The following is a 24,143-nucleotide window of genomic DNA, read 5'->3' as shown; positions in this document are numbered from 1 at the left end:
TGTGGTACCTTAGGGACGTCTCCTTACAATTCCCTCACTTCCATGAATATTTATATTTATAGCGAATAACCTTTTAAATAAACAATAAGTACTGTATGTAATGTTGCTTACCTCATGTATTTGTCTCTGCACGTCTCAAGAAACTTCTCCAGCTGGGTTGGAGTGATCCGGTCAAGCTGGTAGAGAACTTTTGGCTGCATGCACACACACACACACACGCACGCGCACACACATTCAATAATATCATGGACAATTGTAAAAAAAAAAAACCAGAAGAAAATCAGAAAGCAGCACACTGTAAGCTTGTGGTGTAGTTACCTCAGTTGTGCCGTTGTCGTTTATGCCGTATTTGTCACGAGTCTTCTTGATCTTCTCAGACACCGATTTGATGAACTTCTTTATTTCCTAACAAAGGGGGAATAAAGCTTATTAGCAAGATAAGACCAATTTACTGTGTGGGGAATAGATCACACTCAGGTTCTTCTTTTTTTTAAGCTTTTTATTCAGTCATTGCAAAGGTCTGACCCCTGCAATGGCTGAATAAAAAGGAAAATTAAGAAGAATATGAATGCAATCCATTGCCTACACAGTCTAAATACTTCAGCGCAAAAAGGAAAAAGAAACACGCTTATTAGTAAAATAAACCAATTCCCTGGTAATCCCAATCCCAATTTCCACAGACAAGGCATATAGGTAAGCATTCAATGGTAAACAACCACTTCAAAGGACAGGACGTGTTTGAAATTGTAAATCAGGCAAGCGGTCAGTAGAGACACACAGTTTATCACAATTTGATAGCTAACAATTACAACCTTACCATCTTCTCCGCCAACAATTAATCTTTGATTTACAGAATGTAATCCACGACTACACTATTGCGGTTATGCATACACATCAGTACAACACTACACAAATTGGTCTGAGGACTTTAAACAGTGGGCCATCAGACAACAATCTTTATAGGCATTTTCATTAAACACGTTTTATCTTTTGCCTGCTAATCTTAAGTCACAGTCAATAAGGCAGATGTTATGGAACGGTTAGGATTTTATTTTCACCCACAGATGGACCATTATGATATTGGACCATCATGATAAGGACATAGCATGGAGAAGCTTTAACGGTTTTGGCCAAAAGAATGACTGTAGTTCACAATCCACGCTATGAATCTTATGACAATGACTCAGTGCACAACGACAAACTCATATCAGTATCAACAGAAGACAGGACACAGTCAGTGGGAGTAACCTGAAGGTAACAGACAGACCAACACATATGCACGCACGCACGCACCTCTGCATTCAAGGGATCGAGAATTAGTTTTAGAAGACACACACACACACAGACACACGCACGCACACACAAACACACGTGCGCACACACGCACACGCACACGCACACACACACACACAAATGAACTTCACAGCAGAGTGAGGAGCACTGTTGCAATACCACATCTCTGATAACCCAATAGGTCCAACCCATTCTCTAATCTCCTGTCCTCCACTTGTGCTTGTGGCCTTGTGCATCGCTGACGCCCCACCTTGGTGGAGAAAACAATTAAGTTTCCCTGCGGTCAGCCAAGGCACAACCACTTTTGTTGAACTTTTCTTCATTCAACTTTCCGCTTGGAATTGTGCTTCTGTGAGATATTGAATGCAAGCAAAAGGAGAGGACGGGAGATCAGAAAATGGTATGGATCCAGTAACACTCGTATCAGTGGTTTCAGAAGACAGGAGACAAGTCAGAGTGAGCAGACACACAGAGAAACCCAGTTCAGTGGAGTGAAGAGAACTGTTGCACTTCCTCATCCCTGATGCTTTCTGGATTAGTCAGTCCCAGCCAAGTGCTTGTTATTCACAGCCGAGCAGTCTCACACAAGAGCATTTTTGCTCTTTCAAGGTTTCCACGCCCTCTATCTCCCTCTCCCACTCTCTCTCTCTCATATACAGCCACAGAAACATGTATTACAGTGTGTCTGTACACACACACACTCACACTCAAATAACAGGCATGCGTGTGAACACACATGCACTCACTCAAACACGCTTCGCATGCTGGAAGTACTCTACCTCCAGGTACTTATCACATCCGGTATCAGTTAATTCCTTCAAAGAGGAGAAAAGCCGTGAGCATTATGGAAAAGGCTTTACTACAGCTCTTCTCTGCCTCTTCACGTATCACAAGGAGAATCACTCAACAAATACATTTCAATCGTATCATCATCATCATTAAGACATTAACTTATCCTGTATCTTGTGGGGTTTTTTTTAACCCATAAAAATGTTGACTCGACGATACATGCCTTCATAGCTGGGAACAAGAGGTAATTATATCCCCGAAACACGGAGCGTCAGACATGTAATGGTTTGGTGTGCGGCGCTGCCGCGTAAGGTCTTTCGTGTTAACGCGATAACTGTTGAACGGATGGTTTAATTTTTCCCAGATTCGGAGTGTTAATGCTCTAGGGTAAGTCCATGAACTGATTAGATTTTGAAGGCCAATACTTTCAAGATGGCTGAATTCAAGATGGCCGAGTTTTTGTTTTATACATTACTTCTGACCGGGTGGATGGATTTGTCCCAGATTTGGTGTGTTGATGCTCTAGGGTAGGTTCATGAACTGATCTAATTTAAGAGGCCAAAACTTTTAAGATGGCTGAATTCAAGATGGCCAAATTTTGTTTGGCCCATAACTTCAGACGCGGTGGATGGATTTGTTCCAGAATCGGTGTGTTGATGCTCTAACGTATGTTCATGAACTGATAAGATTTTGAAGGCCAAAACTTTCAAGATGGCTGAATTCAAGATGGCAAAATTTTTGTTTTATACATTACTTCTGACCGGGTGGATGGATTTGTCCCAGATTTGGTGTGTTGATGCTCTAGGGTAGGTTCATGAACTGATCTAATTTAAGAGGCCAAAACTTTTAAGATGGCTGAATTCAAGATGGCCAAATTTTGTTTGGCCCATAACTTCAGACGCGGTGGATGGATTTGTTCCAGAATCGGTGTGTTGATGCTCTAACGTATGTTCATGAACTGATAAGATTTTGAAGGCCAAAACTTTCAAGATGGCTGAATTCAAGATGGCAAAATTTTTGTTTGGCCCATAACTTCAGACTGGGTGGATGGATTTGCACCAATTGTTTTTAGCTGTTTTCACAATAGTTGTTTGGTTTTAAGCCTAAGCAGGGCATTGACCTATGTAGAGCTATTAAATATATTTCTTTTATATTTTGTATTTATAAATACGTTTATAAATAGGTGGACGGGAGTGGTAGGAATGATGGGGGACTGGAAGCATCGCGTTTCGGGGATCAGTCGACTGCATAGGCCTAGTTTAACCAGACGCAGAGAACATCTGGAAGAGCAGAAGAAAAAAAAAACTCAATTATTTCACTTAATTACTTAAAGGGAGGTGGGAAATGGGCACATGTCCAGACATGGTGGACAGTTACTTTAAACGCGTGGACATCATCTCTGTAGGGAGAAAGAGCAACACAACTGACAACGGTACTTGTCGATTTTAAATTCAAGATAAGTAACCATGACTTCTATGGCCATGACAGGCAAACAACTTGATATCCAAACAACTATACTTAACTGTTCTGTGTATGGAAGACAATGGTCGGATATTTCTAGTGGGCTCCGGTCCTTTAAACCGTTGGGGAATAAGGATTTCCCCCAGTTCTTATGGAATTCTACTTGAGCATTCTACAGCTCCCATAGATCTCTGTGATAAAAGTCTGTGACAACGCTCATTTTTTTTTTTTGGCAAATTTCGGATAACATACAATGTCATGGTGCTCCTCAAAGGGCAAAAACAATCAAACTCTGACTAAAGTCAAAATTTCGCAAACTTCTAATAACACAATGTGATGGCATTGATCAAAGGGCAAAAACAAAAAGTTTTTTGATCGTTTCTTCTGTGTGCTGTGTTAAGTCTCAGAGCAGGGGTCCAGTTAGTGCTGGCCTCCACATGCACTCAATTATTATAACCTTACTCCCAAGCTGTTGTTTGCCGAGACTGACTACTAGAGCATGGTGCGATAAAGGGGCGTTTGTGTGCGTGTGTGTGTGTGTGTGTAGATGTATTTCTCTCTGTCGCTGTGCGCGCGCACGCACGCACGCGTGCGTGCGTGCGTGCGTGCGTGCACTCACGTCTAGGAAGGTGTCCCTGCAGCAGAGGAAGTCAGCCTTCTTCATGATGGACTCCGCAGTCAACACCAGCTCATTCCTACTCAGTGCAGGCTCATCTGGACACGTGTACACCGCCTGCAGGACACAACCACATTATTATTATCATTATTATTACATAGCTATTTATTTTACATAAAATTAACACTAAAATCATGATGACCCCAGCAGTCAACACCAGCTTAATCCCGCTCAATGCTGGCTGATCTGGACACATGTACACCACTTGGAAATTTTAATTTGTATCACTTACAGTCCTTGTCAGAAGTTTTGTCAACTATCCACGCTGTGGGAACAACAGCTAATAACCTGGCTTTCACTTGGCTTCAGAAGTCACTCATATGAAAGCTACAACCCTCCCAAATGAAGTTTTATACAAACAAAGATTTCTTGCACAGAAGAAAGATAAATCATTTAATGAACACAGAAAGGGCAGATTTTGGGGAGACAAAAGTTTTGTCGCCTATAGAAAATCAGGTGTCAGCTCGACAGAACTTCAGAAAACCTTCAAACCAATAGCAGCGCTTCACACGTTCAATATCTTTTCCATTTCCAACTTCTCAAAGAGCGAGGTTAACACGGCATAGTGCAATAAAAATGCATACCAACCCCATTGCAGCAACCACACGTACACCATTTACTGTTACACGTGCACTTTCCGAGCAAGGCTGTCGGAAGTAGCAACAATAACCGAGCCAGGTTGTATACATCCACAATCCATAAGCAGTTCTTTGTTGAACAAACCCCCCCCCCATCCTTGACCTCATCATCAGCCTCCCAACGCCCGCTTTACCTCATTGTGACAGAGCACGACACGTCTGTCACTTTAACAGCAGTTTTCTCTGCTGCACACGTTTCAATGGTCAGAAAGCAATGTACTCAACCACAGTTGCAACCGTTATTAAAAATACAAGATTTGTTGTATATATTTGCTGTGGGGCTTCTGTGGGATTTAGACATATTTTGGGTACAGATATGCTTGTACACTGTGGGAGTTTAAAATCAGAAATGTTGGTTTGGAACATGTGTTAAACAAGAGAACAAAAGACGCAACACAGGTGTAATCACTATTGCAACATTTATAAATTTAATGGTACACAATGATAGCCTGGTCCTGACCATCCCATAATATTACCATTTAATTTCGTATTCATGGTCTGGGGGTTGTTTGATCTGACGCGATTGCAGGAAGCGGGAAATACATTTTCGGAAAAATCAGGATAAGTTGTTGAACAAACATGTCTGACGTCTATCTTTGGCAATGTAGGACCGTTTAACAGACCTGTCTGACAATACATCCTACCTTAGGATAAAATTACAACATAGGACCGTTTGTCAGAACACCGGCCAAATCCTGCCGCTCAACATTGCTCCACAGAAAACAGGTACCAAACGTAGTGCGGAGCCAAGTCTCGTGGCGGAAGTACGTAGGATGGTGTGCGAGGCTAACACAATGGTAATGTAATGGTTCTTCTAAGTGCGCACAGTTTTAACATCAGAATCATCTTCTTGCTGACGTTTAAGCATCATCATTGTTAACTGAAATGCTTGTAGCCAGTTGACCTGTCTGAATAACTACCCCAACTGCTCGAAACACTTTATTACACTCATCCTAAGCCTGAAACACCCCCCTGCAACACCCTCCCCCTCATCACCACCACCATTAAAACACCACCAAAAAAATGACTAATGCCCCCCAATTGCAACTCCCATCCATCTCAGTTCTTATCTTCTCAACCCCCCGCTGTGGGCTCCCTAACACCCCTTGGGGGGCTGTACAGCCTCCGTTGAGAAGACTGTTCTATGCCATTCAGCTGAGCATTGTGAAATGGCAATATCAAGACGCCATTGGGATTTGGGCCACCTCTTGAAGGTCAGTGTAAGATATATCCTCTATGTCTGAGCCTTTAGACATTTGTTGAATGTTGAAAGGTCAAGGCATGTCATCCATGCCCCATTTTGACGATGGTTGAAGTTCAGTTTTATTATAATCTCAAGCTATGTGGCTCAACTAGAAAGAGTTGGAAAGGAAGTTTGTCTGTGAGGAGGCTGGGACTGGCCTTGAAGACACATATCCTCATACACTTCTACTCAGTGCCACAGCCACAAATCCCCATACACTGCTACTGCGTGCCACTGTAAGGGCCTCCACTACATCGGCTCCGATAGCACTGCGGAGCACTTTCGCTTCCAACACAATTCCGACTCCCAAACCCAATTTCATACGAACATAGCAAGGATAATCAATGGGCGGCTCCGACAAAATAGAACTCGTCTCTAATCGCTAGCCGATGTCCGCGGACATCAGCGCCAGTGTGCGGGGTTCTATTCAAAACAATGGAATCAATCTTTTGCAGAGCAGTGCTCAGCACTTTGCCGGAGCCGGTGTGCGGAGGCCCTAAGGCTGTAACAACCTTAGCTATAGCATTATGCTCACCCTGTATGCAAGTGCATGTGTGTAATATGTACCACATATAGTGACAGAGGCATGGCTACTCAAATGGATTATAGCCTTGTGTAACAAAATAGTCCGGTTCCTACATCAGACATGACGAAACAGGTGAAGACGAGAATGGAACCACACACGCATGCGCACACACAAATTTATTGTCACACACTCATATGCACAACTGCAAGCAGACAAATGCACACATAAATAAATGCGTGGACACACAGCGGGAACAGTTATCGAAGCTAATACAGCAGCAAATGCCATCAATCACCAAATCCCCTTAGACTGCCCCTATATTGAACGGAAAACTATATACCATTACTTTATTCTTGCTTTATATGTCCTGTGCCCACATGCTGCTAATAAACAAAGTCAACAGAACATTGATGTACGGCAAAACTGTAAGCATGCCAAACTATGAAGTAGGACAGGACTGAATTTCAGCCACTGTGAATCAACCAGCAGTGAAATAAACAGTCTAATTGGTTGACTCATCTTCCATCCACTTGCTCCCTGCTGAATGTGGTGCACGGCTGTGTGATAATGAAAGAGAAATGGTCCCAAGAGGCAGTCATAGATCAAGACAACAAAGCCATGAGAAACTTGGTGTGTCCATAATGCGCTGGAAAATGGCACAGTAATGATACAGTCTGTTGACTGGTGTGATGCCCACCATCTTGTTGCCGATGTCAGTAAAACCCAGGAAATTATATTTGACCCAAGAGCAGTCTCCAACACAAGCCCAGTAGTGATACATGGCACCCCCATATGTCAGGTTTCCTCATACAAATGCCTAGGTGTCTTCATGGACAGCTTACTTACGTACATGGCAGGTCTACATAGAGAGCCTCTGTACTAAGCTCCAACAGAGGATGTACTTTTTAAGACGACAAAAGCCTGATTTATGCTTCAGATGCATAGCCTCTGCGTCCATCCATCCTGTGTCTGTGTGCGAACTGCATCTGTGTGCGCGCACATTTTTGGTGCATGTGAATGAGTGTGCTGGCAAAGCAACTGTGCTAATTGAGTTGACCTCCAACCCTGACACAATAGGACAGGGAGGGGCGGACAGCTTCAATTATTCTCCTAGACAGAAGAGTCAAATCTAATGATGGGTCACAAACATTTCATCCGAGTCCTCTGGCAAAATCAGGTTGCCCTTCCAAAACTGTGTGTGTGTGTGTGTGTGTGTGTGTGTGTGCGTGCGTGCGTGCGTGCGTGCGTGCGTGCGTGCGTGCTCTCCTAAAACTAATTCTCGATCCCTTGAATGCAGAGGTTCATATCTGTCTGTCTGTCTCTATACTATTGAACTCTTATTTTCATGGTTTTTAGTTCATTTTTATATTTTTAAGTTTGCACTTCACAGCAAAGAGCTATTCATTATTCGGCCTCAGGGCATGCATTGCCATTCGTATAATCAACTTCCATTTACTCGGAGAGTTAGAGAATTGCGTCAATTGACTGCCAATTAAATTAATCGTGAGTTTGAGGAGTATTTTTGAGTATAGTGCAAAACTGACCCTAGCGCCTGACCTTGGAGTGGCATGACACAATTTTCAGGCTCATGCCTGCAACTGCATCACGCCGCAGCATTGTAACATTTATTTTTCATTACCAAACTGATAGGTTTAAAATGTTGGTTAGTTAGACTGTATGAGCAAGTCCTAGCTTTTAAGCGCAATTCATTTGAAGTTGTTATGTGATTCCAGACCTGCAAACTCGTCAGAGAAAAAAAGGTGACAGTCTCCAGCGGGCCGGGCCGGGCCGGGCCAACCCGCCCCCACCCCCTCGGACCCAAAATTGTAATCGACGCAGCGCAGCACCATGGCAAAGTAACGGGGCTGCCAGCGGGCCCATCTGAGAGGCAACTTGAGCTTACATAGCCTACACCACACCAGTAAAAGATATGAGGCAAATAGTTCATTTCACCAGATTCTCTTGCTCTTCAAAACACTTTGAACTACCATAATCTATTAACTACACTCACCGGCCACTTCATTAGGAACCCCTCTCTAATGCTGGGTTGGACCCCCCTTTGCCTTTAGAACAGCCTGCACTGCCCACTCGGGTAGGCTGTGGCATTCCAACAAAGATAAATGGGTACTTATTGGCCCAAATAGTGCCAAGAAAATATCCTTATCCCATCCCACTCCAGTCTGAAACGTTGATGTTAGGCAGGGTTTACCTATGTTTTCATGTTGCTGATGGCAAATTCTGACCATTACACCTGAGTGTTGCAGTAGATATCAAGACTCATCAGACCAGGAAACATTTTTCCAATCTTCTAGTGTTCTTTATGGTGGTATATGTGATTTCGGTAACACTTTACTTAAAGCCAACATCATAAGCGCATTCATAACATATTATAATGCACATTATAATTACTTACAACGTATTATGACTACACTCATAATGCTTCATGATGCTTTATATTAACAGTTATGAATGAATAACTATGAATCTAGCTTATAATGCTTTATAAATCCAAGGGTGTCATGAGTGCTCATGACTGGCTATAAACTACAGGCTGCCTGATGGGGCTTATAGTACATGATGAGTACCTATACCCCTCTATGCACAGACCTGGATGATAAACTTTCATAAGGGCTCATACGATGATATAATGTTTCATGTGAGATCATAAGTCATCAATGTGTGCTCTAAGTAAAGTGAAGTTCATATGGATGCATCTATAATGCACTGTATAATGCACATCTATAATGCATCATAATGTACTGTAAGCCCCATCAGGCAGCCTGTAGTTTATATCCAGTCATGAGCACTCACAATGCCCTTGGATTTATAACGTATTATAAGATAGATTCATGGTTATTCATTACTGTTAACATAAAGCATCATGAAACATCATCTGTGTAGTCGTAATGTGTTGTAAGTAATTATAATGTGCATTATAATTTGTTATAAATGCGCTCATAATGCGCTATAGATATGGGCTTCATAGAAAGTGTTACCGTGATGTCTTTACCAGCCATTGTCTGTTGCCCAATGACTACTCTACACCTTCTGCAGTTCAATGTCTCTGTCTCTGTACCCACGGTTGTCTTTTCGCATGCATGTGCTCTTCTGTTGTGTGTCTCTGTCCATTATATGCATTTATATATATAGGTTTATAGGTAAAAAACCTATCAACTGTGTTGACATGAACTTACTGAATCTTGGGTGTGTCCAGATGTTGCCCACAACTCTCATTAAAATGCAGTGGGCATATTTTTGCTGTAATAAATATTGTGTTCGGGTCTACAGGTTGAAAGTAGCATTGTGTGCTACACCTGACCTGGTATAGACTCTCTTGCTAGACTAACGTTCAGTAATGTACACTGTCCCTTTTAAAAACTAAATGTATCCCTTGACCCTGAACCTTCTTGCATTGCTGTGATGTCATGTATTATAGTTGTCGTACCCGGATGTTTCCAAGCACCCTCGAGCACACCAGAGGCTCCATGTGTAAGATTAAAGACACCTTAACCGTAACCTCAAACACTAAGATAAACTTTCCATGGATAATGGCACTCTACGTACCCTGATGTTGTCGAGGACCCTCTTGAACTCGAGCGGCTCGTCTTTGCCCTCCATGGCTGCCGGGTCGAGCCCATCTCCGCCGTAGATGAACTGGATGATGTCACCTGTGGAGCTGCGCACCGTCAGGTCGTACTGGGAACACAGGTCTTCCAAAGACTTGACCAGACGTCTCTGTGGAGAGATGACATTCGCGTATTATAAAGAGTTACTTCTGCCTCTGCAGAAAGACCGTACAAGGGTTATAAAATGTAAAATAGAAAAATAGAGGACATACATGCACTGCCAAGTCATACTGAGAACATGGGTCACAAGAATTCACCTTATGCCTCAGACACAAGCAGATTCATCTGCGCTAATGTAGGCCATAAGTGTTACATGAAATAGGTAATAATCAAGTCATTCTGGGTACACAGGTATGCGGACTGCGAGGCAAAATTCTGTGAGGATGAGGAGTAAGGATGAGAAGTGAGGATGTGGAGTGAGAGACAGACAAGCTTGTATTGCATCCATTCAGACCCACAGTGCTTTGCAAAATTCTGGTAAAATAACAAAATTAACTGGTAGATATCACACAGGAAATAATAACTTACTGTTACAAATGAGTGAAGTAAGATCTCAGACCTTAAGTGCTTTTGAGGTCTGTGTGTATTCAAACCATTTCCTGTGACTTTGTGCAGTGCAAAAAGATAAAGAAAAAGAATACAGTCAGACACTCAAGATACAATATGCTATTCTGTTTGATCAACACCACATGGGGTCTAGCCATTCATGAGTCATACCACTTTGAAAGTCATTATCACCACCATCTCTTGATTTTGCACCAAATTTCATCCAAATTTCTTTTAGATTAAGAAGTCAGACACCTGAGATGCAATGTGCGATTCTGTTTCATCTACACCACATGGGGCCATTCATATGCCACTCATGAAGACATACCAAGCAAGTCCCAAGTCAATATTAATTGCTTGATTTTACTCCAAATTTCATCACAAGATGGTGAATAAATATACCTTGCGCCATCAATAAAACATCGCCTCTAGGTTGACCAGACAATGATCTGCCATGATCTGACAATGATCTTGCCATGAAACGGCTATATTAGATGGATGTTGCTGCAGCCTGGGAAAAAAATCTGTGAAATCAGTCAGGTCAGGCAGATTGATGGAATTCCCTCGATCATAACTGCCAACCATCCAGTCACATACCAAATAAGCCTCATCTATGTATTTATGCGACTCAACTGATTGGCTGTGGATAGCATGTCACCTTAGGACAAAAAACATTCCTAATGGAATGTTGACAGAAAAAGAAACACATCAGGGTGTGTGTCCAGCAAATTATTCATTTCTTCCCCGAGATACAATGTGCTATTCTGTTTCATCGAGACAGCAGGGGGTCTTACCATTCGCAAACCACTCATTAAGACATACCAAGTAACTCCCAAGTCACTGTCCCTTGCTTAGCTTGATTTCACACAAAATTTCACAAGAAGATGGTGAATATATTACAAGAAGGAATTTCTAGAAGAAGAACGTCACCCGAGGACAAAGTACATTCTATATTGTACATGCTATATTGGAAAAAAAGAAATTCCAGGGTGTGTCCTCATCAATAAGACATGGTGTCTTCTTGCCAGTTACGAGCTTCCAAGACATAAGTCCCGAGCCATTGTGGCTAGTTTGGCTTGATTGTATGCTACATTTCATCATAAGATGGTGAACAATGGCATTGGCCGTGGATGAAATGACTAAGGAACCACACTGTAACGTCAGGAATCCAGGTTTGATTCTGGCCCAAGGTCATTTCCCGATCCTCTCTCCCCCACTTGCTTCCCTTTCTCCTCTCCTCTCCTCTCCTCTCCTCTCCTCTCCTCTCCTCTCCTCTCCTCTCCTCTCCTCTCCTCTCCTCCCACACAGCCGAAATTATAGACCAAAACATAGTCTCCGGTGATTAAATGCCTATGCACCATCAATACAATGTTACCCCAAGGTTGACTAGACAGTGATTGCCATTTGCACAATGACATACATATACTCAGCACGTAGGCCTACATATTTGACCGTAGGGAATAATAGGAATTAAAAGACCAGATTAGATGGATGCAATTATTTGCTGCTGCTGACCAAGAACATCAGTCAATCAGCCAGGTCAGGTAAGGGAGATTAATGAAATTTCCTTGATCCGAAACTGCCAATCATCAAGTCCTAACATGCATACCTAATATAGCTAATATTTAGTATTTATGCACCTCACGCTGTTGGGTTATGGATTGAATGCCCCCCACAGCTGCTACATTTGGTCCATTGGACACAAGAAATAGTACCTTGTTAGGAGAAAATACATTCTCAAAGAGACCCATGAACTATTTCGCTTTTGGGGGGAAAAGTCCATTTGGTTTCGTTTCCCCAGACATTCATTCTTTCTTTAGGTAAGGGTCAATTAAAATCCCACACTGTGCTTATTTTTGATGCCCCGGTAACCTTATGATATTTGATCCAAGGAGGTAAACCCAGTTCAGTCAAAATGCAGCGACTCACTCAGAGATAGGGATCAATAGACTGAATATGTTCCAGCAGTCTCGTGGTGATTGTAGAGATTGTAAGCCATGTGATGTGTGCTAGTGCAGATATAAAACATTTTACACAGCTGCCAACTGGACAAACGCAAGTGAAAATTCAGTTTGGCTGTTTGAAAAGAAAACTTAAAAGCCACATTGACTGCTGGTAATTGCATATTAGCTTAGTAAGATTTAATGGAACTGATGTTTTAATTTCAATCTGTAAACATCTGTAAGTAGATGTAAATACTCTGGGTCACCCTTAATTAAGACTGATTTGCCAATGAGTGAGCTTTGTGCTCAGAGGCATTAAGGGTGATCAACCAATGGATGAGCTCTATGCTCTAGTGGTTCGGGCGAAACCTCACTTCGAAATAAAACATGGAGCAGAGTGTGCAGCATTTTCTTTGACATTTGTATGCACAAGAAGCCAGCACCACAAGAAAGACTTAATTGGTGTACGATACTTCTTTTTTTCCAAGTTATCTTTTTCGTAATCAGCACCTAAAAAGCTCCAAAAATCCCACTAACACTGTCCGGAGATGCACCGGATTCCACAGGAGCACGTCCAAAATCGTTTGAATATAAACAAAGAGAAGTCATCATCTGCACCGAATTATTGTTTGACCGGACTCCTCTGCAAGCACCTGAGCTCTCTGATGAATTGCTAAACCTCGGCAGGCACCGAGTGAAGATGCACCTGCATGCAGTCACCCTAAGTGATTATGTGAGACAAGGCATCATATCCAGAGGTCTACGATGGCAAAAGGAGCCTATGCTGGAACAAAAGTCAGAAGATTTCCACAAAATATGGTGCATGGAATAATGCACGCCGTTCCACCAGTGGAACAATGTCATAGTCATTGAAGAGTTAACTGCCATAATACTACCAAAGAGGTAGATTAATAAAGATAATTCAAACCCCGCCCACCCAATGCAAAAGAGTGTGCTCAAGTTGGGTCTCCTATCCTTCTTCTTCTCTTTTTGAGGTGTTTGCACAAGAAGTGTGCTACCGCCATCTACAGCGCTAAGGGGACTCCATTTATTCTCAACCTCAAGACTCCAAAGAGAGAGCTTATTGGATTGGTTAACAGTGACTTCTTCTAAGAAGGTTTTTTTTTCAGCTCTCTGGGACAGTAGCACAGCAAAGGCTTTCTATTGTGAGTTTGGCCAATCGTTTTTTTCCACAACTGGAGCAAGAAACAGCACAAATTGAAGTGAATTCCATACATGTCAACTAATATCAGTAATAATATAAGTTCCTCGCATCTCGCCGTGTCATAATGCATTGTTGCGCACATGTTCTGTTACTCACCCGATGTTACATGTTTGTTGCACACATGAACCAACTTCAATACCCTGGCGGTCACTTCATAATGCTTTCCCCTCATTCGGTGTTACCCTGGGACTAATTATCTAAACAATACAGTACCAGCAGCTTGCTGAATTTTTCCCGTCACATTACACGTCTCACGATCGACTGCCACTCCCCTCGAGATCGACTGGTAGCCCGCGATCGACTGGTTGGGCACCCCTGCTCCATAAGATCTCTGGTACTACACTACTGTGACAAAGCACAGGGCCTTTAGCAATGCATAACTACTTGGTCATTGCCATTCAGGTAATAGAAACTTTATAACACCGTGTCTTAACGGGTTAAAGCCAGGAATTATCACAATGATGTTTCAGTGCTTGTGGAGGTGTCTCGTTTCATGTTAAATGAAGGACTCTAAGATCCCTTACAATAGGATTTATTAGGGGTTATTATTAAATGCAGATAGCTGAAATCATATAACTGTGAAGGCATTAAAGTGGTGGGTGATACTTATTCAGATATTAGATTGTAGATATTTAAGACTTTTTAAGACCTCAAAAGAGGTGCATGTGTGCATAAGAGATTACAGGCATGAATCAGTATTTGAGTTTACAGCATATTATTGTGTGTGTGTGTGGGTGTGTGAGTGTACATTTTGAATTCGACTTTGACTTTGACAAGCCAGGACTGAACAACAATAGAGCAGTGCAGTACCGTGAACCATGACAACAAACAACTACTTCGTCCTGACTGACCTTGACCGCCTGCTAGACTAAATAATGATGCATAACGCGGGTCTTGACAGAGCATGATAGAATAGCCACACATTAGTACAGTGTGTGTGTGTGTGTGTGTGTGTGTGTGTGTGTGTGTGTGTTGAGGTGCCTCTACATTCAGTGTGTAAGAGTGTGTGCTCCTCCGCTGTACTTGCATATATATAGTCTCACCGGTCTTGTGTCTTGTGCGTACATGTGCATTGTGTTAAGTGAAGTTAAGTGCGTTTCCCTCCACTGTGCATGTATCAGTATCGGCGGTCTGAACAGCAGTATCCACCAGGCCCACTCTGCCAGAGGATATGGTGTGGAAGGAAATCTCAGCAGGTGTGCAGTGAGTGCTGGCGTACGCATGAACCCAATTATTATTGTTGTTTGCCGAGGCTGACAAGTGGATGGTGTGATAAGGGCCTGTGTGTGTGTGTGTGTGTGTGTGTCTGTGTGTGTGTCTGTGTGTGTGTCTGTGTGTGTGTCTGTGTGTGTGTCTGTGTGTGTGTCTGTGTGTGTGTCTGTGTGTGTGTCTGTGTGTGTGTCTGTGTGTGTGTCTGTGTGTGTGTCTGTCTGTGTGTGTGTCTGTCTGTGTGTGTGTCTGTCTGTGTGTGTGTCTGTCTGTGTGTGTGTCTGTCTGTGTGTGTGTCTGTCTGTGTGTGTGTCTGTCTGTGTGTGTGTCTGTCTGTGTGTGTGTCTGTCTGTGTGTGTCTGTCTGTGTGTGTCTGTCTGTGTGTGTCTGTCTGTGTGTGTCTGTCTGTGTGTGTCTGTCTGTCTGTGTGTGTCTGTCTGTCTGTGTGTGTCTGTCTGTCTGTGTGTGTCTGTCTGTGCGTGTCTGTCTGTGCGTGTCTGTCTGTGCGTGTCTGTCTGTGCGTGTCTGTCTGTGTGTCTGTCTGTGTGTCTGTGCGTGTCTCTGTGCGTGTCTCTGTGCGTGTCTCTGTGCGTGCGTGTGTGCGTGCGTGTGTGTGTGCGTGTGTGTGTGTGTGTGTGTGTGTGTCTGTGTGTGTGTGTGTCTGTGTGTGTCTGTGTTTTGACATGATTACATACATAATATACTGTGTAACAGTGTGTTTTCCTCCACTCTACCTGCATGTATCCAGTCTCGGCGGTCTTGACAGCAGTGTCCACCAGACCCTCTCTGCCAGCCATGGTGTGGAAGAAGAACTCAGTGGGAGTCAAACCTGAGTAGAAGCTGTCAGCCACAAAACCCTTAGCGGCAGGAAGCTGGAGAGAGAGAGAGAGAGAGCGAGAGAGAGAGGGGGGGGAGAGAGAGAGAGAGAGAGTGGGGGAGAGAGAGAGAGAGGGGGGGGAGAGAGAGAGAGAGAGAGAGAGAGAGAGGGGGGGAGTGATAGCAGAGAAAGCAGGAATGGAAGCGAGAGTGAGAGGGACCAAAAAAGCGAACAAGAGCGAGACAGGGAGAAATGGAGTGAGCAAAAGAGGGTGAGGGGGAGAAAGAACACATTTTGTTATTGATAGTCATCTCCTCCTGTTCTCCCTGCTCCCATCTGGGAAGCGCTGGCGCAGCAGGAGGTGCCACAAAAACAGACGGGGAAACAGCTGCTTGCACAAGCCATCAGGCTCAACAACACACAACACATAAACTTTTCAAAAACCACGTCATGTAGGGCCCTATGAAATCCGTCCAAATTTTAAGATATTCTTTCAACAGAAGATGGAGCAGCTTGATACTCTACAAATTGTAGCTCCACGACTAAAACTTTGTGGCATGTTGTGCTTTCATAGCATGTATTCCCTTGCATGTCACAAATAAAAAACAGTTTTTTTTTGTCACTACTACTGACTCATGCGTTAGTCATGTTCTGAAGTAGAAGTGTTTAAGTGCTACAAGTGATAATTCATTCAGCTGTGGAGGTGAAACTACAATTAGTCACACACAACTCAGCTTGTTTACAAGGAAATTGATGGAAAAGGAGGAGGATTTGACGAAAGAACCTCTGTGGAAAAATTGTAACTCAACGGACATCGTCCTGTTTAACAGTTCAAGAAATAGATCTCATCTGACATCATCTCTCAGTGTGCAACTGACCAAAGTTTGATTCAACAGTGGTCAGCCTGATACTTTTAAAGACTTTTAGAAGCTAAGTATATGTTTAGTATTCTACAATAATATCCATAATCAAGCAATGTTGTGTAGTCATGAGCGTCTGTACCACCTCAGGAGGCTAAGAAAGTTCAAAATTCCATCAGCATACAAGTCCTTCTACACTGCCACAATTGAATCAGTAATTACAGGAAGCATAAGAACGTGCTATGGCAACTGCACGAGTGATGGGATTTAGTGATGGGGAAAAAGTGTTTTCAAAACGTCTGTTTTGTGGGAATTGCAGAGCATATGCACAACAAGAGGCACGGGGAGAGACAGTGAGGGGCCGGAAGACCATAAAAATAATAATAAGAAAAATAATTTGGCTCCCAAAACGGCTCCCGTTGTGGAGCCGGTTCCAGTCGTTCACTTCAAAGAGCCAGCTCTTAGAACCGGCTCGTTCGCGACCGACACATCACTAAACTGCACTGCTCAGGATAAGGTAGCCCTGCATAGAGCAATGCACGCTGCAGGAAAAATCACTGGGGCCATCTTTCCAGGGCGGCAAGATATATACTATAGAGGGGCAAATGACATGGGCAAAATGAAGTGTGAAAAGAATTATGGAAGACACAGTCCATCCCAGTCACTCCATGTTCTCAAGGCTGCCCTCAGGGAAACTAATGTGTTCAATAAAATGCAGGACATCGAGACTGTGCAGACTGACAGAGTTTTTTCCCTCAAGCCATTCAAGCAACTTTTTCGTTTACAATTACTATTCTTGACCTTTTCATATTTCTTTTTTAAAGTATTATTATTATTCATTATCCTGCAGAGCAGAGAGCAGCTGCAATCTTCATTTCACTGCCAATTCGCCTTTGGCTAAGGCCCGCCCTAAAATGCTATTTGACCAATCACAGCGCAGCAAAGGGACGAGGTCGGACAGACCTCGGACAGTTTGACAGCGCTCCGTTGAACTCAATGCCGAAATCGTATGTTTTCAAGTTGGGTTTATCAAGATATTATGGTCATATTATTATTAAAATATGATTGGAAATTGTGCCTGGGGTATTTGTGGCAAATGTGTACGTTTCCTCACTAGGTAATCGCTTTCCCCTTCCCCTAAAACCGGTCTAATGCTTAGCCTACTAGCAGCTGGATAGTCTGCTTTGAAGGGTCTCGGCATCCTCACAGTCGACTAGAAAGCACACAGATAAAAAACATACTTTGAGTGCTCCAATCATGCCAAGTTGTAAGCAAACCACAAACCTGTTTCATAGTAGGATTTTGAATTTCTCACCTAATTAATGAAGAAACACTGCAAGCAAAGTTAACTATCAGTCACGTTAGGATTGTTTTGACTAGCAGCTGATGGACGTTATTTTGTTAGGCTACTGAAGACATAAACTCCAAATGTTAATGTTACACATTGATGTGGTAGTTTGAAGATAACTACAGCCATCACGTTGTGTGATTTCGTTTTCGTCTTGCAAGTTTGAGTCAGGGCTCAAATATATGCAAGTTAGCTTACCATGGTGGTGCTGGTTGCAATGCCTATCGATACCCAGGTGAGAATATGAGAGCCCATAACAGCTGAACAGCTGTGATGCATGACAGTTCAGGAAATAAATACTTGCCTTCACAATACTATGAATGGAGGTTTTTTTTAATTTATTAGGAGTGAATAACTGCTGCGATTTGCAGTCACTGCTTAAATTACGCTGATATCTCAGCACTGAAAGTGCATCTGTCCGACCTAGCAACTGTAACTAAAGAGGACGGGGCTTAGCCAAAGGTGAATTGTGCCAGCACAAGAAACCATGCGACAGATAAAAATCTTGAATCTTGAATTAGATCACAGCCATTTTTATTAGTCATAATCAAGCAATGTCATGAAAATACTGATTCGAATTAGATCACAGCCATTTCTACTTGTCATAATGAGTTAAGGCAAAAAAGTGCTTAGACATGGAAGGTATGGATGGTGTAAGAACTAATATAGCAAATTAACACTTCAGTTTTCAGCACGCTACAGGCGTACTGGTCACAATAATATCTGTAATGTCATCGTGAATATCAAACATTAACGGCTGTCGGATGAGTCATTTGCAGAGGGGAAAGGTAATTCCCGCACACTGTCTATTCTACAGGTACTAACAGGATATTTTTAAATTATACATTTTGGCCATGAATGCTTGCCAGATCCAATTACAACGATGAGGATTTGGCAGCAAAAGCGGCTGCAAAAGCTGCAGTTGACCTTTGTGTGTGTGTGTGTGTGTGTGTGTGTGTGTGTGTGTGTGTGTGTGTGTGTGTGTGTGTGTGTGTGTGTGTGTGTGTGTGTGTGTGTGTGTGTGTGTGTGTGTGTGTGTGTGTGTGTGTGTGTGTGTGTGTGTGTGTGTGTCTGAGTGTCTGAGTGGTAGAGGGCTGATCTATTTAACAGAGTGAGCAATAGATTGTGTCAATCACCAATAATAATTTCAGCCATTACATGCCACTTATGAAATGGTAAACACGTTATGAAACGGCTCAAGGCGTGCGCGTGCACGTGTGTGTGTGTGTGTGTGTGTGCGTGTGTGTGTGTGTGTGTGTGTGTGTGTGTGTGTGTGTGTGTGTGTGTGGTGTGTGTGTGTGTGTGTGTGTGTGTGTGTGTGTGTGTGTATGCATTGCAGGGGGGTAATTGCATTTTTACCTTGGAGTGCTTATCGAAGTGGGGCAACGATCGGTTCTCAAAGCCATCGGGTACACGTGATCCACTGATGGCCTGCTGGCCTACACAAGCAATCATCTGAGAGATGTTGATGAAGGACCCTGTGGAGGCAAATACAAGTAAAGAAAGAAAGAAAGAAAGAAAGAAAGAAAGAAAGAAAGAAAGAAAGAAAGAAAGAAAGAAAGAAAGAAAGAAAGAAAGAAAGAGAAATTAAGATAATGCATGCGCATCAAGCATTTGAGAAAAAAAAAAATGATTGTGATGATTATTGTTTGATTCTCTTGACTAGTAATGCATTGGAAAAGAGGACTCCCCATCAATTTGTTCATAGGATGGTTGTTAAAGGATTTACATTTCTTTTTGCCTGATAAAAAAGCCATAAAAAGCACACAAAAAAACAAAAAACAAAAAAAAACATAAAAGCTCAGGGCAAAGTTCTCCTGAACATGAGTGCAACTTTTACACAAGGCTAAACTTTGTACTGAACTATACTACACTATACTAATAAATACTATTTACTAATTTCAGTGCATGTTGTACTTCTCATAGTATTCGTATACATGTGGCAAATAAAATGTTTGGGGTCCTCATTGACAGTGACCTAAAGTTCAACAGTCACATGAAAGCTATTACTAAGTCTGCATTTTATCACATAAAAAACGCCTCTAAATTTAGGGGGCTTATGTCTAAACATGATCTGGAGAAGCTAATACATGCCTTCATTTCTAGTAAGGTTGATTACTGTAACAGTATTTTTACAGGCCTCCCCAAAAAGACCATCAAACAGCTTCAACTTGTTCAAAATGCAGCAGCAAAGGTTCTTACAAAAACAAGGAAGTTCGACTACATTACTCCAATTTTAAGATCGCTGTATTGGCTCCCAGTAAGCTACAGAATTGATGTTAAGGCAATGCTACTTGTGTTTAAATCATTAAATGGAATGGGACCCACATATCTACTGGATATGTTTCTGCTGTATGCCCCAACCAGGTCACTAAGGTCAACGGAGAAGAATTTGCTGGTGATTCCAAAAGTCAAACAAAGAGTGGAGAGGCAGCCTTTAGCTTCTATGCTTCAAAGCTTTGGAACCAGCTTCCAGATGACGTAAAAAATGCACCCACTATTGATAGCTTGAACTCTAGACTCAAGACAAAGCTGTTCTCAGATGCTTTCCCCAAGCTCAAATTCTTATTTATTTTTTTATGTTTATTTTATTTTTATTATCATTTAACCTTATGTTTTATCTTAATGTTTTACATGTTCTTTGACTCTGATTTAATTCCTTCTTTATTCCATGTTTCCTTTCTTTTTTACATTTGTTAATCTTGTGAAGCACATTGAGTTGCACCTGTGTGTGAAATGCGCTATACAAATAAACTTGCCTTGCCTTGCATTCATACAGGAGAGAAATAATTCTGTGCCTGCACTTAGCTGAAGTAATATGATTATTTCCTAAGCTATATGTGAGATATTGATCACTAGTGCATCACTAACAGCACACATTAGCACAACAAGGGTGAGTGAGGGCACTATTCAGCTCGTAATCAGCCAAATGGAGATTGAATGAGAAAAAAGCAATCTGGGGTGCTCAGAGAAGATGAGTGCATTGTGCTTGTGAATTCATTCATGCATGCGTGTGTGTGTGTGTGTGTGTGTGTGTGTGTTTGATCAATACAGGGCTATGATACAAGGATGGTGGGTGTGTGTGTGTGTGTGTGTGTGTGTGTGTGTGTGTGTGTGTGTGTGTGTGTGTGTGTGTGTGTGTGTGTGTGTGTGTGTGTGTTACCTTTAGATCCACACAGTGCCATGACGAGAGGGCTGTTGCTTTTGTCCAGCTCCCTGAGGCAGGCACTACCAGCATGATCTCGAATGACAGACAGCTCCTTCAGAATCAGGGCCTGCCAAACACACGCACACAGGCACGAGACATGTCACACACACACACACACACACACACACACACACACACACACACACACACACACACACACACACACACACACACACACACGCACACACACACACACACACACACACACACGCACGCACGCACGCACGCACGCACGCACACACGCACACACGCACACACGCACACAGGCACGAGACATGTCACACACACACACAAGCACACACACAGAGAAGCACAAAGGAAATGTCAAAAACATGCACGCAAACAAGATTTTATTCAGACACATGCAAGCATATACTCACATAATCACAAGCAAACAAGCGTGCACACGGGCACATTATTACAACTGCAAAGCTAAGTATAAGTCACAGTCCAACTATAACCAGATTTGCGACATCTGTCTCCAAGTTCCCTGCTCCTGCTGCAGTGGACTCTCAAGAATCATCCAGATCTGTTTTTGCCATCATAGAAAAGGAAGAAAATGGTCAAGCTCGACTTTCTCACAGACGCAAACACATGCACTCATATACTCACATATACGCACATGCACACACAGAAAGGAAGTTGAAGGAGAGAGCGTGAGCGAGTTTTTATCCAAATTTCCTTTGAAGCTGTTCACAGAGACAGAATTCCGATTCCTTACATGCCACTTGAGTGGAAAACTCAGAATATAAGGAATATAAAAGAATGAAACAAATATTAATGATGATTAAAAAAAAAAAAACCTACAATAAGCCAGAGCTGACGGGGTTTGCAAAGCGCTCCTTCCTGCATTAGCGTTACTGCCATCCATGGGCTTCACCAAGTCAATAATTAGTGCAATAAGTATTCAAGTTACGCATTATATGCAAGCATTCAAGTTACTACATACTGTATGTATTCCAGTGACTACCTACTGTATGCAAGTTGCTAAGTTACTAAATACTGTACGTATGCAAGTTACTAAATGCTGTTTGTACGCAAGTAAGTAAGTGCTGCATGTAAGTTAGTAAGTACGGTATGCAAGTATGTAAATGACTGAGTATTGTATGCATTTTAGCAAGTACAGTATGGGAGATATTACGTATTTTATGCAAGTATGCAAGATGGTGAGTACGATATGCTGTAATTATTATGCAAATAATGCTGGGGCAGCACTGGATGCATTTTGGAACTTGGAGTCAAGTCGCATCAAAAAATACATTAAAAAAATGGGCCATTCATTATTTTATTTTTTTAAATGCTGAGTATCTGGGGTAGCCAGTTCCATTTATTATAGTGGGAGCTAGTTGTTACGGCAGACAAGTCTTTGTCTTAACGCAACAGTGTAGTCCCAGCAGAATATGAATCAGTTGGAGGTGCAGTAAGCCTACCATCTGTATTGTACATCAAATGAGACACTCGACAACTTCAGTGCCAACATTACCCACTATTGCACCCATTGTCAACTGTAGATATTTGTCTATGCTAGTCATAATTTAAAAATAAAACAAACAATACATGTTGTTGGAACAACATCAGCTGATTTTAAAGCACGTCACACATCAACATCCCAGTGACCCTTTATTGAAGACAGTAATACCGTCGAAACATGTCAGGTAAAAGATAAAACTTTTACATGTCTTAAGGCAAAAGAAAATCTAAAGTGTTGAGTAACACAGTTACACATGCATCCAGAGTAGATATTACATCCAGACCACCACCAGCGTTTGAAATGACTAATGTAAAATTCCTCTCTCTGACAAAAGTGGCATAAAAATGACTATTACTGCCATGGCCAGGTACCACCGTTAATGTTGTTTGGCAAAAACTTCAAAGTAAAATGGAACAGCCCCCCTGCCATGCCTGCCAAAAAGAAACACACACAGAAACGCACACACGCACACAGCAGCAAGATTGTTTTACATGTGTGAACTTGTCCTCCTATTGTAACCTGCAAGCTCCCATCTCAGCTTCACTCTTTAACACCCATGTTGCTATGCAATCTAAACATTCAAAAGGCCAGCATGTGGCCATGCCGTTGCTATGGTAACATTCGCTTTCAGACCAACTGGGCAGCAAACAACTCCTGGCCTGGCCGGTTGGCTGACTATACACTCGAAAGAAAAAAAACCCATCTACAACTTGAATCAAACAAGTGTCAAACATCTTTTAGATACAAAGTATGCGAGTCATCTTGCTTGCGAACGCAAGAAGGCCCTGAAAAACTTCATATGAAATACTATATACAGTGCAGTACGGAAGTTTTTCCTCGCTTACTTATTGCATCTTTGTCACTCTGAATCATTTCAGATCAAGGAAATTGAAATGGTAGATAGAGATAATTCTCAAGTCATCACAGAAACATGCTTTCATTGACAATTTAATTTGTTAAAGGAAAAAAGCTCTCTGAAACGACATGACCTCATGTGAAAAATGAACTGCCCCCTAGACCTTACAACTTGTACCACCCCCAGCATCAAGAACTGACAGACAGCCTTGCACATCACTGGGGAGGACTTTTTGCCAACTCTTCTTTGTACAATTGTTTAAGAATCAGCTACAGTGGAGGGCTTCCCAGCTACAGGGATGCCTGGACATTATCCTTCAGGATTTGATTGTAGAGAGCAGAATTTATGTTTACTTTAATCATTGCTGTCATCCATGTTCCGAGGCAGCATAACAGCCCCAAACCATTA

The 24,143-nt window shown here is 42.3% G+C and overlaps 1 protein-coding gene across 1 annotated transcript in view; it reads right to left on the bottom strand.

Moving 5' to 3' along the window:
• polr3a (polymerase (RNA) III (DNA directed) polypeptide A) overlaps positions 1–24,143 on the bottom strand; it is an 82,495-nt gene that overhangs the window by 24,934 nt on the left and 33,418 nt on the right. Inside the window, exons 17-24 of the mRNA XM_063221749.1 lie at positions 21,364–21,475; positions 19,560–19,678; positions 15,910–16,047; positions 10,191–10,361; positions 4,163–4,276; positions 2,073–2,108; positions 319–405; positions 112–194 (exon numbers count right to left, since the gene is read on the bottom strand). Of these exons, the coding sequence (XP_063077819.1) occupies positions 112–194; positions 319–405; positions 2,073–2,108; positions 4,163–4,276; positions 10,191–10,361; positions 15,910–16,047; positions 19,560–19,678; positions 21,364–21,475 (860 nt within the window). The remainder of the gene's footprint in view (positions 1–111; positions 195–318; positions 406–2,072; positions 2,109–4,162; positions 4,277–10,190; positions 10,362–15,909; positions 16,048–19,559; positions 19,679–21,363; positions 21,476–24,143) is intronic.

Source organism: Engraulis encrasicolus, chromosome 17, assembly GCF_034702125.1.
Source record: "Engraulis encrasicolus isolate BLACKSEA-1 chromosome 17, IST_EnEncr_1.0, whole genome shotgun sequence".
NCBI classification, from domain to species: Eukaryota; Metazoa; Chordata; class Actinopteri; order Clupeiformes; family Engraulidae; genus Engraulis; species Engraulis encrasicolus.
Note: the sequence above shows the minus strand (reverse complement) of the source record. Positions and strands in the feature narration are given on the sequence as shown.